Here is a 16,483-nt window from a genome sequence, read left to right as displayed (position 1 = left end):
AGATATATAAAGTGATTCCATGGAAAGTACAATACCTTACAGTGTATACAAGTATGACTAGGTCATTGAATCAGTGTCTGTTGTGTGTCTCAAGTAAGTTGCCTGCAATGATATTTAAGGTGCAGCAGGGTCAGTATGGAGCAAAACAGCAACACTGTGTCGACACAGTATCGATACAGTTTGGAGAATGTGCTGAAACGCTTCACGAGGCCTCATCTACCCATCACTAGAAGTCACTGACATCAAGACAAGGACGCTCTTTACCATAAATGGAAGGTTTCACAGAAGGAAGAAGGCTAAGGACTGGTGAGCATCAGAACCACTGCCAAAACCCAATGTGTGCTCAATGAATACCTCAGGCAGCAGAAACCTAAGAACAAAAAGGAGCATGGAGAAGAACCATCATGGAAGGGCAGGCCTCCGCACGGTATGTACCACTAGCAGAGAGAGGAAGTGGATGACATCCAGAAATGCTTCCAGTGGTCAGACAAATCTGGTCTGAAAGATAGCACAAAGGCACCAATCTTGCCAGCACAGGAACAACTCTAAGGTGTAGATCAGCTCATTAGTCTCAGTGATGGTTGCTATTCAAATTGTCCAGAATGCTGCTTTCACATTATCTAGTACACAGGTGTCAAACTCCAGGCCTCGAGGGCCGCTGTCCTGCTTGTTTTCAAATTAACCTGCCTTTGTTGCTTCTTATTGGCAAAGCACACCTGATTCAGGTAATCAGCAGCAGGTAGGGCAGGGATATCTCAAAAACAAGCAGGATGCTGGCCCTTGAGGACTGGAGTTTGACACCCCTGAACTAGTGCATCTTCAGAGGGTACTTCACTTAAACTTTTTAACTGGCTACAGAGGGTCCAGGTTTCAAACTTCACCATGATCCTGTCATTTAGGTCAGCTACTCAACACTCAACACTCCTTCTGCATGGGTAATGATAGTATCTCCCTCCTGACCTGCCCCTTGCCATAGCATTTCTTCATCAATTTCTAGACGTAAGAGCAGTTCCTTCTTCCAAATGTTGGAGCACTGAGGTACTAGTTGTTTCGCCATCAGTCTGGATTCCTGGGTATGGACAATTCCATAGGTCCCAGATCCTATTTGGCTGGGGTTACTCGGTAGAAGAATTCCAACAGCGCCCTGTTCTCATCTCTTGCCCACTTGTGCCTTTTACTTCCAGAAGCTCATTAGTGTGTCCTGGTTGCTCAACACCTGATGCAGACCTTCTAATTTTTTGGGTGACGTCCGGGCCAGTAGTGCTTCAGTTTAGCCTAGGGACCCATACTGGAAATATATATTTCTGTAGGGTTCTTTGTCTGTTAAAGTTATTTTACTATCATTCAAGACTAAGGATTGTTATTTTATTGTCATTGTATTGTTAGGCAGGAAACAATAATAGTATTTGGCACCCACATTGTGTGCAATACATAAAAAAAAATTGCAAAATGCCAAAAACATTTGAAGATACACATAAAGAATAAAAAAATTGTCCAAAGGTAACGTCAGTTTGAAATAAAAAAGAACATTTCCAGCTGTTCCTCCTCTATTGAACATTCTTACCATACCTTAGAGTGTCCAGTCTCCAGCCTGGATTCTTTAGTCCAGCCGACAGCAACTTCATTCCTGAGTCTCCTGGATGATTGTAGCTCAGGTCCAGCTCTCGCAGATGTGAGGGGTTGGAGTTCAGAGCTGAGGCCAGATAATTACAGCCTTCCTCTGTGATCAGACAGCCTGACAAACTGCAGACACACAAAACAACAAGAAAAGTTATTTAACCCTTTAAGACCTACCATAGAACCAAGTCCTACAGGAATATAATGGGGTTTTTTTTCCTGCAAATGCAAATCTTGCAAAGCCATATGTGGAAGGAAACTGTGACCTGGGACAAGCTAAATGAATAAGATGTGAGTACAACTACTCAAGTTTCATATGCAAAAAAATAAAAAATAAATTGCGCTAGCTTATGCGGTTGCAATTTTACCGGGCTTTAAAAATAGTTGCGCAAAACGTAGCGTACCTGCTCCGACCGGCCTTAAAGTGTTAAAGTGGGTTTTTTTTTTCGTTTTTTCTTTTTTAAATATTCCAGCCTTTTCAGATACAGTGACATTCATTCTGTACATGCATTCACCTTAATTTAACAGTATCCAGTGTTGAAGGGGTCCTGATATGTAAAGGAAGTTTATTTCACAGTTTCTGTATGATGATTAAACAGATTGTGGTGTTAAGCCAGAATGTTAGAGCCAGAATGTTAGAGATTGTGTCAATGTTAACATTGACACATTCTCTTATGAGCAACAGTTTGTGAGAATGGGAGGACTCATTGCAAAGATCTTGCCTTTGCCATTGCCTGTTTCTGTTTCTGAAAGGGGCTGGGTCAACATCCAGTTGATTTAGAACTCTTGCACTTTAATTTAAAATCACAGGACTCAACCAAATGATTAGAAATTAAGCGACAGACAAAATGAAACTTGACATGTGAGACTAACATGAAAACATTAAAATGATAGATTATGTCATCTTTAGCGTTAAATAATGCCATTTTTGCATCATATCTGAAGTCTTACATTAGTAAGCCGTTTCAGACTCAAAAGAACAACGAACTGATTTTACATTGTTATAATTTTAAAAGACTGAAACTGACCTTAGTGTTTCCAATATACAGTTCAGACTGCTCACTCCAGCAGAGAGAACTTTCACTCCTGGATCCTGCAGGTTGTTGTTACTCAGATCAAGCTCTCGTAGATGACAGAATTGGGAGCTGAGAACTGAGGACAGAGCTTCACAGCTCCTCTCTGAAAGATTACACCAGTTCATCCTGAAGAAACATTGATATATGTAGTCACATAAAAGGAACTTTAATATTGTCTGGATAAGACAAGACAAAACGACTGGAAGTGTTGTGAAAACTTTTATAGTTAACTCTGTGGCAAACACAAAAAATTAAATTTACTCAACAACAATAATATGCATCTACATAAATGAAAAACAGTGAGGAGCTGGTAGATTTAATGATAGTAGTTCAGTATCAAGTGATGCAGGCATACACTACTGGTGGCCAATTTAGTAATTCTGTTGCTAGGCAACAGTAATCATAGATTAAAAACAATGCAGCAAATAAAAGGGGACAAATAATACTTCGTTATAACTCTCTTTTTGGTTTGTTGCTTTTATTCGGGGACTTCACAGTCCTTATGCTGGGGCTTCATGCACCCCATCATTATTATTATTATTTTCTTAACCTAACAGAAAAATGTTTTATCTCTTCCTTCTTCCTTTTCTTCCTTCTCTAAGGCTACTTTATCACCCCCTTTCTTATGATGGACCACTTTCAGGAAACATGCTTAAGTGCATTACTGAATAACATCATTTCTGGTTTTCTATTTGGAAATCGAAAATTGAACTTGACTTTGAGAAAAGAAGATAGTAAAGGAGGATCAGACTTCTGTTCTTATTTGTGAAGTGTTACTTGAGGTTCGTGGTGTTGACATCAGAATTTAGATGAGAGAGGAATGCTTCACTGAGGACAGTAATGTTTCTCAACCACAAACTTAAAGTACTTTAAAATGACTGAGCAAAGAAATAAACTGTCTTGACACATGCAATGTAGTGACTGTGATTTACTTCACCAACAGCTGTAGAGCCTGAGGATATGCAATCAACAGTAATGTTGATTATAACACAAAGGGCAAACTTAATTTTTTAACTCTCTGAGAGCTTAATCAGAGAGAGAGGAAAGTAATAGAATTTGTATAGTCAAATTCAACATGTTAACAGCAATGGCTCAATTCTTAACACTGGTTTACAACATGATAGACCAAGTGGGGTTTCACTATATGGAAATTCTGTGGTGTTTTTTGCGCTTCCTTGGTTTCTCTAAAAGGTGTTTTTTTTTTCTTCGAGACATAGACAAGGGTAGGGCTGAATATATGTGCGTAGAGCATCGTTGTAAAGGCCTGGAAGTCCCGAGGTCAAAATGGGAGACGCCCCGTAGGGTGGTGGAGAATGACCGAGCTAAGATCCTGTGGGACTTCCAGATACAGACAGGCAAAATGGTGATGGCTAACCTACTGGACATAGTTGTGGTAGATAAACGGAAGAAGACGGACGTAGTGATAGATGTAGTGTTTCGAATGACAGCAACATCAGGAAGAAGGAACACAAGAAGCATGAGAAATACCAAGGGCTCAGAGTAAAGCTCAAGAAAATGTGGAGAGTGAAGGTAACAGTGGTCCCAGTGGTAACTGGAGTGCTACGCGTAGTGACTCTCAAGCTAGGCGAGTCGCGCCAGAAGATCCCACGAGCAACATCAGAGATCTCTGCCAAAAAGAGTGCAGTCCTAGACACAGCTAAGATACTGCACAGGAACCTCAAGCTCCCATGGCTCTGGTAGAGGACCCGAGCTTGAAGGACAGACCAGTCGAGAAACTGAACAGACACTGTACCTTATTAAAAAAAAGAAAAAAGCTCTAGTTGCTGTTTTTCAAAAATACAGAAAACACCATCAACTAAGTTGCATTTAAAATAATAATAATAATAATAATAATAATAATAATGATAACATCCAAAACAAAATTCCTTACAGAGCTTTGTTGGAGGCTTTGACCACTGTTAGAAATTTCAAAAGAGCCTCCTCTGAAGCAGAATATTTCTTCAGGTCAAACACATCCAGATCTTCTTCTGATGACAGTAAGATGAAGACCAGAGCTGACCACTGAGCAGGAGACAGTTTATCTGTGGAGAGACTTCCTGATCTCAGGGACTGTTGGATCTCCTCCACTAGAGAACGATCATTTAGTTCATTCAAACAGTGGAGCAGATTGATGCTTTTCTCTGCAGACAGATTCTCACTGAGCTTCTTCTTGATGTACTGGATTGTTTTCTTGTTTTTATGTGAGCTACTTCCTATCTGTGCCAGTAGATCTTGTAGGAGAGTTTGATTTGTCTGCATTGAAAGACCCAGGAGGAAGCGTAGGAACAAGTCCAGTTGTCCATTTGGACTCTGTAAGGCCTTGTTCACAGCACTCTGGTGGAGATGTTTTAAGTTGTTTAAGTTCTTTTCAAATGATTTAGACTTCTGGGTTACAGTTTGAATTTCTTCGAGCAGATTGACTCCAGAGTTGATGAAGGTCAGATGGACATGAAGAGCAGCCAAAAACTCCTGAACACTCAGATGGATGAAGCAGAACACCTTGTCCTGGTACAGTCCTCTCTCCTCTTTAAAGATCTGTGTGAACACTCCTGAGTACACTGAGGCTGCTCTGATATCGATGCCACACTCTGTCAGGTCTGATTCATAGAAGATCAGGTTTCCTTTCTGCAGCTGATCAAAAGCCAGTTTTCCCAGAGACTCCATCATCTTCCTGCTCTCTGGACTCCAGTGTGGATCTGTCTCAGCTCCTCCATCATACTTGACCTTCTTCACTTTGGCCTGAACCACCAGGAAGTGGATGTACATCTCAGTCAAGGTCATGGGCAGCTCTCCTCTCTCCACAGTTTTCAACACATCCTCAAGAACTGTAGCAGTGATCCAGCAGAAGACTGGGATGTGACACATGATGTGGAGGCTTCGTGATGTCTTGATGTGGGAGATGATCCTGCTGGCCTGCTCCTCATCTCTGAATCTCTTCCTGAAGTACTCCTCCTTCTGTGGGTCAGTGAACCCTCTTACCTCTGTCACCATGCCAACACAGTCAAGAGGGATCTGATTGGCTGCTGCAGGTCGTGTGGTTATCCAGAGGCGAGCAGAGGGAAGCAGGTTCCCCCTGATGAGGTTTATCAGCAGCACATCCACTGAGGTGGACTTTCTAGGGTCAGTTAGGATTGTAGTTTTGTGGAAGTCCAGAGGAAGTCGACACTCATCCAGACCATCAAAGATGAACACAACCCGGAAGTCCTCAAAGCTGCGGAGTCCTGCTTTTTTAGTTTCAATAAAGAAGTGATGAACAAGTTCCACCAAGCTGAACTTTTCCTCTTTAAGCAAATTCAGTTCTCTGAAAGTGAATGGAAATATGAACTGGATGTCCTGGTTGGCTTTGTCTTCAGCCCAGTCAAGCACAAACTTCTGTGTTAAGACTGTTTTCCCAATGCCAGCCACTCCCTTTGTCAGCACTGTTCTGATTGGTTTATCTCTTCCAGGTGAGGCTCTAAAGATGTCTTCTTGTCTGATGGTTGTTTCTGGTCTGTCTGGTTTCCTGGATGCTGTTTCAATCTGTCTGACCTCATGTTCATCATTGACCTCTGCAGTCCCTCCCTCTGCGATGTAGAGCTCTGTGTAGATCTGATTCAGAAGGGTTGGGTTTCCTGCTTTAGTGATGCCCTCAAACACACACTGAAACTTCCTCTTTAGCTTGGACTTGACGTGACGCTGATAAACTGCAGCACAAAGTTCTAAGAAAAAAGAAAAAAAAGTAGAATATAAGTTCATGTGTTTCAAAATGCACATAATTTAAATACCCCAAGGATCGAATGAGAGCATGTTTGGTCCATGTTGAGGCATTAATAAATGTTCCACTTACACAACAGATTAAATTGTCAAATAAATTATCTTACTGCTTTGCAGACGCTCAGCAAGCTCATCCTGCTTCATCACCCTTAGGAAGTCCAGTGTGATCTTCAGAAGTGCCTCTCTGCTGTTCTTCCTCGTCTGTTCTTCTTCTTCTTCACCCCCCATCTCTCTCTGCTTCTCCAAACATTGGTGGTAATCTGGGCACACAACCTTCTGGATCATTTTCAACTCGTTCTTTACAAAAGTGATGATGTTCTCCTCCAGCAGCTGGAACAGAATATTATGAATGACCCAATCAGACTGAAATCATGGAGCCAAACATCAGATCTATGTTGGAAACACTGACAACCCACTATTCTACAAAGAGCAGCATGGAGATAATTGTTAACAGAATAGATTTAAAATAGATGTACATATAAAAACCTTAAATATGGAGTCCATGTCTGCTTGATGCTGTTTAATGGACTGAGTACTGGGAACCTCTGAGCTTTCCTGGTAAATTCTGTTGAGCAGGAAGACTAATTTCAAGAACACTGTAAATTCCCAGTAAGTGACATTTCAACAAAGACAATACTTTAGATAACTCCTTGTACTTTTAAATATTTATGAGTTATTTTGATTCCATTGAAAAATCAACAGCTTAGGTTTGTATTTTGCTTTAAATAAAATGCTTTCAGTTTCCTCAAGGCATTTGAACTTCAGAAAACTGAAGTTGTACTGTCATGTGAGTCAGTGTGAGTGTTTAAACCTTTAAAATACAATTCCAATCAAATGGTTAGACACACCTTTTCATTTAATTGTTTGTCTTTATTTTCATGACTATTTACATTGTAGATTCTCACTGAAGGAATCAAAACATGAATGAACACATATGAAATGATGTAGTAAACAAAACAGTGTGCTCAAATAACTCAAACCATATTTGAGATTTTTTACAATAGCCACCCTTTGCTTTGATTACTGCTTTGCACTTGGCATTCTCTGAATGAGCTTCATGATGTAGTCAGTTTAAATGGTTTTCCAGCAGTCTTGGAGGTGTTCTCAGAAAGGCTGAGCACCTGTTGGCCCTTTTTGCCTTCACTCGGTCCATCTCATCCAAACCTTCATCCCCACATGTAAGGGGGGTGCCCTTACATGTGGGGTCCCTCAAGGATCTATCCTGGGCCCAGTATTCTTTTCCCTTTACATGCTCCCATTAGGCTCTATTTTTAGAAAACATGGAATCTCATTTCACTGTTATGCCAATGATTCTCAAATTTACTTTTCTCTTAAAAAGATTGTGGTTTTTATTAGATTTTTGGAATGTAAATGACCAAAAAACTGAGATTGTACTATCTGGACCTTCTGACCCTCGCTTGTCTCTGAAGGTTGACCTTGTTTCCTCTGGAAAAGTCCAGAAATCGCTTTGCAAAGAATCTGGCAGTGCTCTTTGATAGTAGCTTTTCATTTGAGAAACAAATTAATTCTGTTGTAAAAGCCAGCTTCTTCCAGCTCAGGGCACAAGCAAAAACTAAGAACATTTTGTCATTTGCTGACTTCGAGAAAGTGATGCGTGCATTTCCTTCATCCAGGCTTGACTACTGCAATAGTCTTTATTTTGGTATCAGCCAGGCTCTGCTGTCTCGTCTTCAGCTAGTTCAGAATGCTGCAGCTATTCTTGACAGGCACTCGTAAACATGACGATATATCCCCAGTCTTGGCTCATTAACACTGGCTTCCAGTACATTGTAGAATTGATTTTACGATTTTATTGCTTGTTTTTAAATCTCTAAATGGATACACTCCGGCATACCTCTCTGATCTGTTCACTAAAAATACTCCTAATAGAGCTCTCAGGTCAGCTGATAAGTTGCTTCTAGTGGTCCCTAGAAGCAGGCTAAAAAACAGAGGAGATCAGGCCTTTGCGATTGCTGCACCCAATCTTTGGAACAGTCTGCCACTTGAAATGAGGATCTCTTCAACACTTGACATTTTTAAAAACCGTTTGAAAACAAATTTTTACTCTCTAGCTTTTTGTTTTGTTCTTTGTGTGTGTTTGGTCTACTTCTTACTTTTTAACTATGTACAGGACTTTGGTCAATCTGTGTTGCTTTTAAATGTGCTTATAAATAAATTGCTTGATTGATTGAAACCTTCTCGACTGGGTTAAGGTGAGGTGACTGTGGAGGCCATGCCATCTGGCAGAGTACTCCATCACTCTCATTCTTGGTCAAATAGCTGGTGGGAGCCATGCATGTAGAGACCGACCATGCGTTCACCTTTCTGTGTCTCACAAAGACGCGGAGGATGGAACCAAGGATCTAATATTTGGACTCATCAGACCATAGAGCCAAGAAATACCGTTCCTTGTATTTCTTGGCCCAAACAAATTTCTTTTTCCTGTTGCTTTTCCTTAGTCATGGTTTCTTAATAGCTATTTGACCATAAAGGTCTGATTTTTGCCATCTCCTCTAAAGAGCTGATGTAACAAAGGGCATCCATCACCCACCAGAAATGAGTCTGACTTATTGCTCGATATGAAGAAGAAGCTCTTGAAACGGTTCTATAAGGATCAAATGGCCCTTAGCAATGGGCCAGACACCCCATCCTCCCCAAGAACATCCCACATGACACTCCGAGGGACACGGTCAAATGCTTTCCTCAAAGTCCACAAAATACATGTTTACTTTTTGCGCAAACTTCAATGCACCCTCTAGTATCCTCAAGAGGGTAAAGGTCCAGTGTTCCACGACCACGATGAAAATGGCATTGTTCCCCCTGTATCCAAGGTTTGAGTAACAGATGAACCAGCACCCTGGCATAGACTTTCCCAGGGAGGCTGAGGAGTATGATACCACTACAATTGGAACACACCCTTCAGTCCCACTTGTTAAGGTTAACGGACAGCTATGGATATCCGTCGACAGCTATCGACCTCACTGAGCCATAGCCATAGCTACTGATTGGAAGGTTGGTGGTTCTATCCTGCATGCCAAATATCCTTGGGCCAGATACTAACCCCATGTTCATCGGAGTGTGAATGCGTGTCAGTGTTGGTTAGTTTGGACTTGTGTTTAGCAGTGCTTGTATGAGTGGGTGTGATTGGGGTGAATGAGGCTTATTGTATTGTACTCCGGGAGATTAGAAAAGCGCTATATATGTATCAGTCCATTTACCATTCATGTGCCGGCGCTTCCAAATCACCAATTTCACCAACACAGCTAACATAACTAACATAACACAGCAACAAGATGCAGCGACCCAGAGTCTCCATTTCATTTCAACATTTTAGTTGAAAGTGCAGACTTATGTTAAATAATACATTCACTGTGGTATTTACTGCGGGAACAAATGGTAAAAACTTTCTAAGGGCAGCGCTAGGTAATGTAAACAGTTTTTAAAGGTGAACTAAAGACGTAGAATCAAAAGTATCAAAAACGCCAAATTGTACCCCAGAGGGTTAAAGACGGGAACCACCACCCGAGTCTAGCAATCCAGAGGAATCGTCCTTTATCTCCACACAACATTGTAGATGCTTCAACCAAGACAGCCCTATGATATCCAGAGCCTTCAGGAACTCTGTGCGAACCTCATCCACCCCAGGAGCTCTGCCACCAAGGTGTTTTTTAACTGCCTCAGTGGCCTCATTTCCGTAGATAGATGAGTCATCGTGCCTGAGTGCAGCAGGTGGTTGTGAATGGTCCAATCTGGACTCAATCTCCCCACTCTCCCTCAGAATGCTGATGAAGCTCTGCAGGAGGTGTGTGTTGAAGATCTTGCAGACCAGGGCCTCTGCCAGGCGTTCGCAGCGCATCCTCACTATAAATTGAGTTATTTATCAGTGTTTTGCCTACATTATTTCACATATCTTGCTTGATGTATCTGATGTCTTCAATATGTATCTACAATGTAGAGGCCGGCCAGGGGAAAGGTGGCCATGGCGACAGAACAGATCCGGAGGCCGGCCGCTTGGAAGACGGCGGCGGCGATAGAACGGGTCCGGAGGCCGGCCGCGTGGAAGACGGCGGCGGCCATAGAACGGGTCCGGAGGCCGGCCGCGTGGAAGACGGCGGCGGCCACAGAGCGTCGGGCGTACCGGATGTAGTTTGGAGGGCACAAGACCAGACGAGGCAGGACCAGACGGTGGCGTGGCAGCCACAGGCGACGGAGCCGGACCAGGCGCTGGCGTGGCAGCCACAGGCGACGGAGCCGGACCAGGCGGTGGAGGAGGACGAGGAGGTGCTGGCCGGGCTGACCAGAGCCGCCAGCGGAGAAGAGGAATGGCTGGAGAGGTTCTCCTGAACCCCCAGCGGAAACGAGGAACGGCTGGAGAGGTTCTCCTGAATCCCCAGCGGAAACTGATGCAGAGCCAGCAGGTGCGGGGACCTCTAGCTCAGCGGACGCTAACTGTAGCGGCACAGGGCACGCAGTCGGCTTAGGATGCAACGGCTGGGGCTGTGCAGGGCAAACAGTCTGTCCAAAGTGTGTCAGCACCACGCAGTCCTCAGCTGGCGGAGAAAGCTCACAAAAGCTCCCAGCTGAGGTGGGCAGTGTCTGAACGGGTTGCTGAGCTATGAACTGAGCTGGTGACGGAGCTAATAACTGAGCTGATAACTGTGCTAGAGACTGAGCTGAAGACAAAATAGGAAACCAGGCTGATAACTGGGCTAATGACTGTGCTATCGATTGAAGTGCAAGTTGTAGTTGTGGTTGTAGTGATGGTGGGAAAGCAGGTAGTTGAGCCGGTGACTGAACAGGTGACTGACTCTTGGCTGCTCTCCTCCGAGGAACAGGAACGGGTGCTGGGCCTGGCCGAACACCAGCCATCCCCACCCGAGAAACAGATACGGGTGCAGGGACGAGCTGGGCTCTGGCTGCCTTTACCCTGGGGGCCGGTGTAGGTGCAGGAGCTAGTTGGACCTCTGCTGCTCCCACCCGAGGGACTGAGATGGGTGCAGGAGTCAGCAGGGTCACAGTAGACCTCACCCAGGGAACCGGAACTGGCGCAGCCATAGGCTGGGCGTGCATCAACCCCACCCGAGGGGCAGGTACGGGTGCTGGGATGAACGGCGCCTCTGCCAGTCTGGGGACAGAAGCAGGGACCAGCTGGACCTCAGCCACCCTCTCCCGAGGAACTGATACGGGAGCAAGGGAAAACCAGGCCCGCGCTGCCCTGGTTACAGGAACTGGAGGCGGAGAGCGAAGCACAGGAACAGTCACTGGGTGAACCAAGTTAGTGGAGCCAAACACAGTTTCAGTAAACAGAGACTTATGGTGGGCTGGTTCTAGCAACTCTGCTGTACTTAAGTTGTCCATGTCATAATTAGCAGTCTTAGAAAGAGTGAGTTTAGGAGCAGCCACAGGTACAGGAGAACTCACACAAGCAGCGTCTGGATAATCTGGATGTGAAACAACACTACACACAGTCGTACAGGATGTAGTCCGAGACGTAGTGCACACAGAGTCCATGAAACCTGGCCGAAAAGCATGGCACACAGAGTTAAACTGACATGACCGGGGAACAGAAAATTTAACCTGCGCAAACAGCTCTGCAGTGCTCAAACCAAAATCTTTTGCCAGTCTATGTATAGCAAGTGAAGCCTTGCAGCTCTTAACCTTAGCAGGCTTAGAATACATAGTTTCAGGGGGTATGTGTCTCTCAGTATGCACCGTTACATCTAGAGCTGATGATGCTAACGGTGTGTGGCTGAGCTCAGACTGGGAAACCTTAGAGTCTAAGGGCTGAGAAAAACAGTTCTGCGGGGCTACAATGCTGGTAGCAGTATGTAGATGAGTCTGGTGTGGAACAACAGTCCTAGGTTCAGCTATCTCTACAGGTGACACATTCATATCAGCTAAATCAAAGAAAATACTGTGAGCATTACAAGAATCAGAGGGCTCAAAAACACAAAGGTTACTAGCGAGAGCAACCGGTGAATGATCTGACACTGAGGTGCCTCACTGTACAGTGTCTCTGGAGTCCAAACAAAAGGTGACGGAATTAAAATGCTGGTATTAGCCTATTCGTTGTAGCAAGCTAGCCTTGTAACAGCCACTATGGTGTGGTGTCCCTTTAAGACACCCAAGTCCAACCAACTTAGACATTCACATTACTCACACTCTCATTACACATACATATAGGATCTTGGGGGTGGGCACGATACACGGAGTCCAAAGTACCATCAGGGTGTACACCCCACCCCTGGCATCGTTGCCCACCTCTCAATTTTAAATACACGTAGACATTGAGGGCTAGCAGGAGGGACCATGCGCTTACCTGCTGCTCTCTGGCAGGTAGCTCCAAGCCCTCCTGGGTTTTAAATGCACCTTAGAACACACATGCATCAACATTACAATGAGCGGGTGGAGGGAGGTTCGGAGTCTTCTCTCACCCCCGTTCTCTGCGACCTGCTGGAGCAGGGGGGCTAGGAGGAGGAGTTGGCCGTCCGACTGCGGTCTGGAGTGTGGAGCCTTCCTGCTGCTGCGGAGTCGGGGCGGTCTGCCTCCCCCCACCGCAGGGAAAAGGGAAACACCACCTGGGTCTGGGTGCAGTTCCCCCCTCCAGGGGCGGGGGCACCTAGACCCGGTTTGTAGAGTACGCTTGGGGAGTGTGATCGTGTGTACAACGTCTCTTTATGTCTGTCTCCACGTTGGTTGAGTGTGGAGTAAGTGCATATGAGAGCATGAGGGTGGGAATGGATGTTTGTATCTGTGTGTGCCTGTATGTCTGTGTCTATATGTCAGGTTGGGTGTCAGGCGCCACCTCTCTGGGGACATCTCAGGCCCTCCAAGGTTTGGAGGCCTATCTCCCCCTACCACCACTTCCCCTGCCAGTGGCGGACCCCCTCAGACATCGGTGCGTTGGTGGTTCTTTGTGTCCGGGGATGGGCGTCCAGGTACACACCGGCTCACTCCTTGGCGGCCGCTTATCGGGGCCTGGAGCCTGGGGCTCGCTCGGGCCACTTCGGAGGTGGGGTGCCCCCGGCCTCTCGGCCTGGGGCTCGGTCACTCAGGCGCAGCTGGCTGCCGGCGGAGCTCACGGGCGCGTCACTGCAACTCCCCCTGGCTTCTGCTCCGCGGCTGCTGAGTGAGCCCTCATCTGGGACTCTCCTCAGCTCTTTCCGGGACAGTGGCGCAGCTGCCCCTCTGTTGGTCTTCCTTGGTCTCTTGTGTTCTGGGGGCCTCTGGATGTCTGGAGTTTTGATCTCCTCCACACCTGCTTCACGCCCTGGAGGACGGGGCTGTGGCCCCCCCACACCCTCTAGCAGATTATTACATGAAGGAACCTTTTAAAAAAACAAAAAACAAGCGCGTCCATGCTCACAGGTGTACACACGGGTGATCACACCCACAAACTACACCCTTTTTGGCTCCTACCTCAAAGCACACTGTGTTCTGTTGATCTTATGTGCTGCACAATAATGTTTAACATTTAGTATTTACTGTCATATTCCCATATATCATTGTGATGTTGTTTATTCTATTACTCTTGTTCTCTTCTGCTTGCTTTCTTTTTTCTTTCTCAGCAGGTGATCCAGGTGATCGATATATGCATTTTTTTTTCTCTGCCTGTTCTGTTGGTTTTTGTCTTTTGCCCTTCTCCCCCGTCCCTCTTCTCAGCTGTTTCTCTTTCCCTCTTTCTTTCTCCCCTTCTTTCCCCCAGTCAAGTCTGTCCCGTATTCAGTAAGTGAAAATAAAATAAACAATAAAAGGTAAATCAAATGGACCATTACGGCAAGGCTGGGATGGTCGATTTGGTAAAGTAAATCCGTTGGGCATCTTTCTTCGCCTTTAGACAATAATTCTGATGGCAAAAGAGCCAAACGGGACAGGCAAAAAAAAAACAAAAAAAAACATCTTATCCTGCTGACCATGTATGGAAGCTGGTTAAGTCTGGCCTGTACCTTTGCTGTGTTCGGCTGGGGACAGCCTTTGTTTAACCCGGGGGGAATATGTAACAGCCACTATGGTGTGGTGTCCCTTTAAGACACCCAAGTCGAGGGTTGATGGTGTCATCAGTTTGTGTTACTGCTCTCTCTCTCTCTGGGATTATGAGGACACGTGTCTGCACGCTCGTGCTTAACGAGGGACGGATTTATGTTTTCTTCTCCAGACCTTTTTTTGTTTTTGTTTGCAATGCTTGGGTTGTATGAACGCTGGGCGTTATGTTGTTGAGCCGCAGCCGTACAGCCGGGCTTTTATATGGTTGTTGAAGAAGGCGTATTAAAGAACCACCGTGGATTACCGATACCAGCGTGGGTGTGTGCTCTTCCGACTAGCCTGCTAGGTGTTTTGCCACCTCCTCTCAACCACGCAACACAACCCAATGTTACAGCCTGAAGCTAATATTTGCTAAATTTAGGGATACCGTGTCTCTTTAGGAGTTGGAGACCGGTGTTTTAGGAGCAGCACAAGATCTCATCAACAGGCAGTGTTGGTGAGTAACGTAATACATGAACCGGCGTTACGTATTTAAAATACAAAATATGACTAAATGTATCCATTACAGTTACTGTTCAATAGGTGATATTGAAAATACAGTTAGTTTGTTGAAATAAATGGATTACATGGCGGTATTTTCCTGTTTCATATGTTAGGCTATTGTCTCTCTATTTTTGGTTATTCCACGCCGGTGGAAACCCAAAAAAAAAACACGCAATAAGAGGCTCTAAAAATTATTATACAAAAATGATTTAATATGAAGGCAATAGCAGAGTGTTACAGGCATCGCCCTAAACAATGTAGCCTCATGGGCAGTGTAGTCAATGCTGTAGGGAGAATGGACTGCCATAACCGTTGTGTGTCTGTGAGCGAGGGTGTCAGGGTTCCTGGGTCGTTGACCCGGTGATTTCAGTTTGTTCATGTTCAGTTTAGTTCACCACATTAATGTTCTCTCTTCCTGTTTTTTCCCCGTGTCAGCTTGTCTCCCATGTCATTAGTCAGATTATGTTCAGCCCTGTACTCACCTGTTTCCAATCATTGTCATCATTCAACCTGTGTATTTAAGTTCCTCGGTTTCACCAGTTCTCTGTCGTGTCATTGATGTTCTGTTGTCGTTTCCGCCTGCGTTCAGCCAGCCATTCAGTCTTTCAGTCAGTCCTTCAGTCAGTCGTCCAGCCAGCCAGCCATTTTCTCCCTTTGTTCTGTTCATCCACTCCTCATAATAAATCTTCACCTACCTGCGAGTCCTGCATTTGGGTTCCTTCTTCCTCGCCTCCACACAACGCCTGACAGAATGACACGACCCGTGCCACGAAGACACGAGTGGAACCCAGCAGACTCGGACCTCTACGAGCGGCAGGAGGCAGCGCTTTCCCGTTGGGCAGAGGAGCTCAGGGGAAAACAGCGGCTCTTCGCGGAGAGAGAGCACGTCTTCGAGGGGACTCGCCTGGCTCTGGGCGGGCCTCGGAGACGCCGCGTTCCCCCACCTGCTGCCTCACCTGCACCGGAGCATTTGCCGCGGAGACTGGACGTTTCACGCCGCGCTTCGGCCGCTCCCTCTCTCACCGCCCCGCTCCTCGCTCACACATCACCTGCCTCCCACCTCGGCTCAACAGAGGCTCCCGTGCCAGAGGCTCGGACGTGCACCCCGCCCGCTTCCTCCTCCCAGGGAAAGCGGCGCACACGCCGCCATAAAATGGACTATTTCCAGCAATACCCGGTGGTGAGTTCCAGTGACTGTTTTCCACCCTCATTTGACCCTCCACTTAAACCCAATAATAAACCCATCTCTCATTCATGGGATGTTTCACTCCTGGAGGATTCTGTGGACTGGGAAGATTTGTTCTGCTCTGCTCCCCCAAAGACTGTAAATAGTGGTGGCAGAAGGACCAGCATAATCCCTGAAAAACTTAGCAGATTCACTCACCCAGTCGTTATTTCCACTCCTATCAGTCAGCCTACACCCACTCCAGTGCCAGCTCCCAGGAGGAGGGCAGCTGCGACCCAGTCTACCTCCACACCCGCTCCTGTTTCTCGGGTGGGGGTGACTGGTG

The 16,483-nt window shown here is 45.7% G+C and overlaps 1 protein-coding gene across 3 annotated transcripts in view; it reads right to left on the bottom strand.

Annotated features, from left to right (window-relative positions):
• The window catches only part of LOC147329719 (NLR family CARD domain-containing protein 3-like), a 44,768-nt gene that overhangs the window by 3,906 nt on the left and 24,379 nt on the right, over positions 1-16,483 (bottom strand). For all 3 annotated transcript variants that reach the window (XM_086291022.1, XM_086291023.1, XM_086291024.1), the window contains 5 exons: positions 6,933-7,011; positions 6,554-6,776; positions 4,585-6,391; positions 2,646-2,819; positions 1,570-1,743 (listed from right to left, as the gene is read on the bottom strand). In XM_086291022.1, coding sequence (XP_086147148.1) covers positions 1,570-1,743; positions 2,646-2,819; positions 4,585-6,391; positions 6,554-6,776; positions 6,933-7,011 — 2,457 coding nt within the window. The remainder of the gene's footprint in view (positions 1-1,569; positions 1,744-2,645; positions 2,820-4,584; positions 6,392-6,553; positions 6,777-6,932; positions 7,012-16,483) is intronic.

The sequence above is a fragment of the Aulonocara sp. 'chitande type north' Nkhata Bay genome, linkage group LG5 (assembly GCF_057382095.1).
Source record: "Aulonocara sp. 'chitande type north' Nkhata Bay isolate Kocher_YH1m ecotype deep benthic linkage group LG5, A_spYH_male_GT1.1, whole genome shotgun sequence".
In the NCBI taxonomy this organism is placed as follows: Eukaryota; Metazoa; Chordata; class Actinopteri; order Cichliformes; family Cichlidae; genus Aulonocara; species Aulonocara sp. 'chitande type north' Nkhata Bay.
This window is presented reverse-complemented; position numbering and strand designations above follow the sequence as displayed.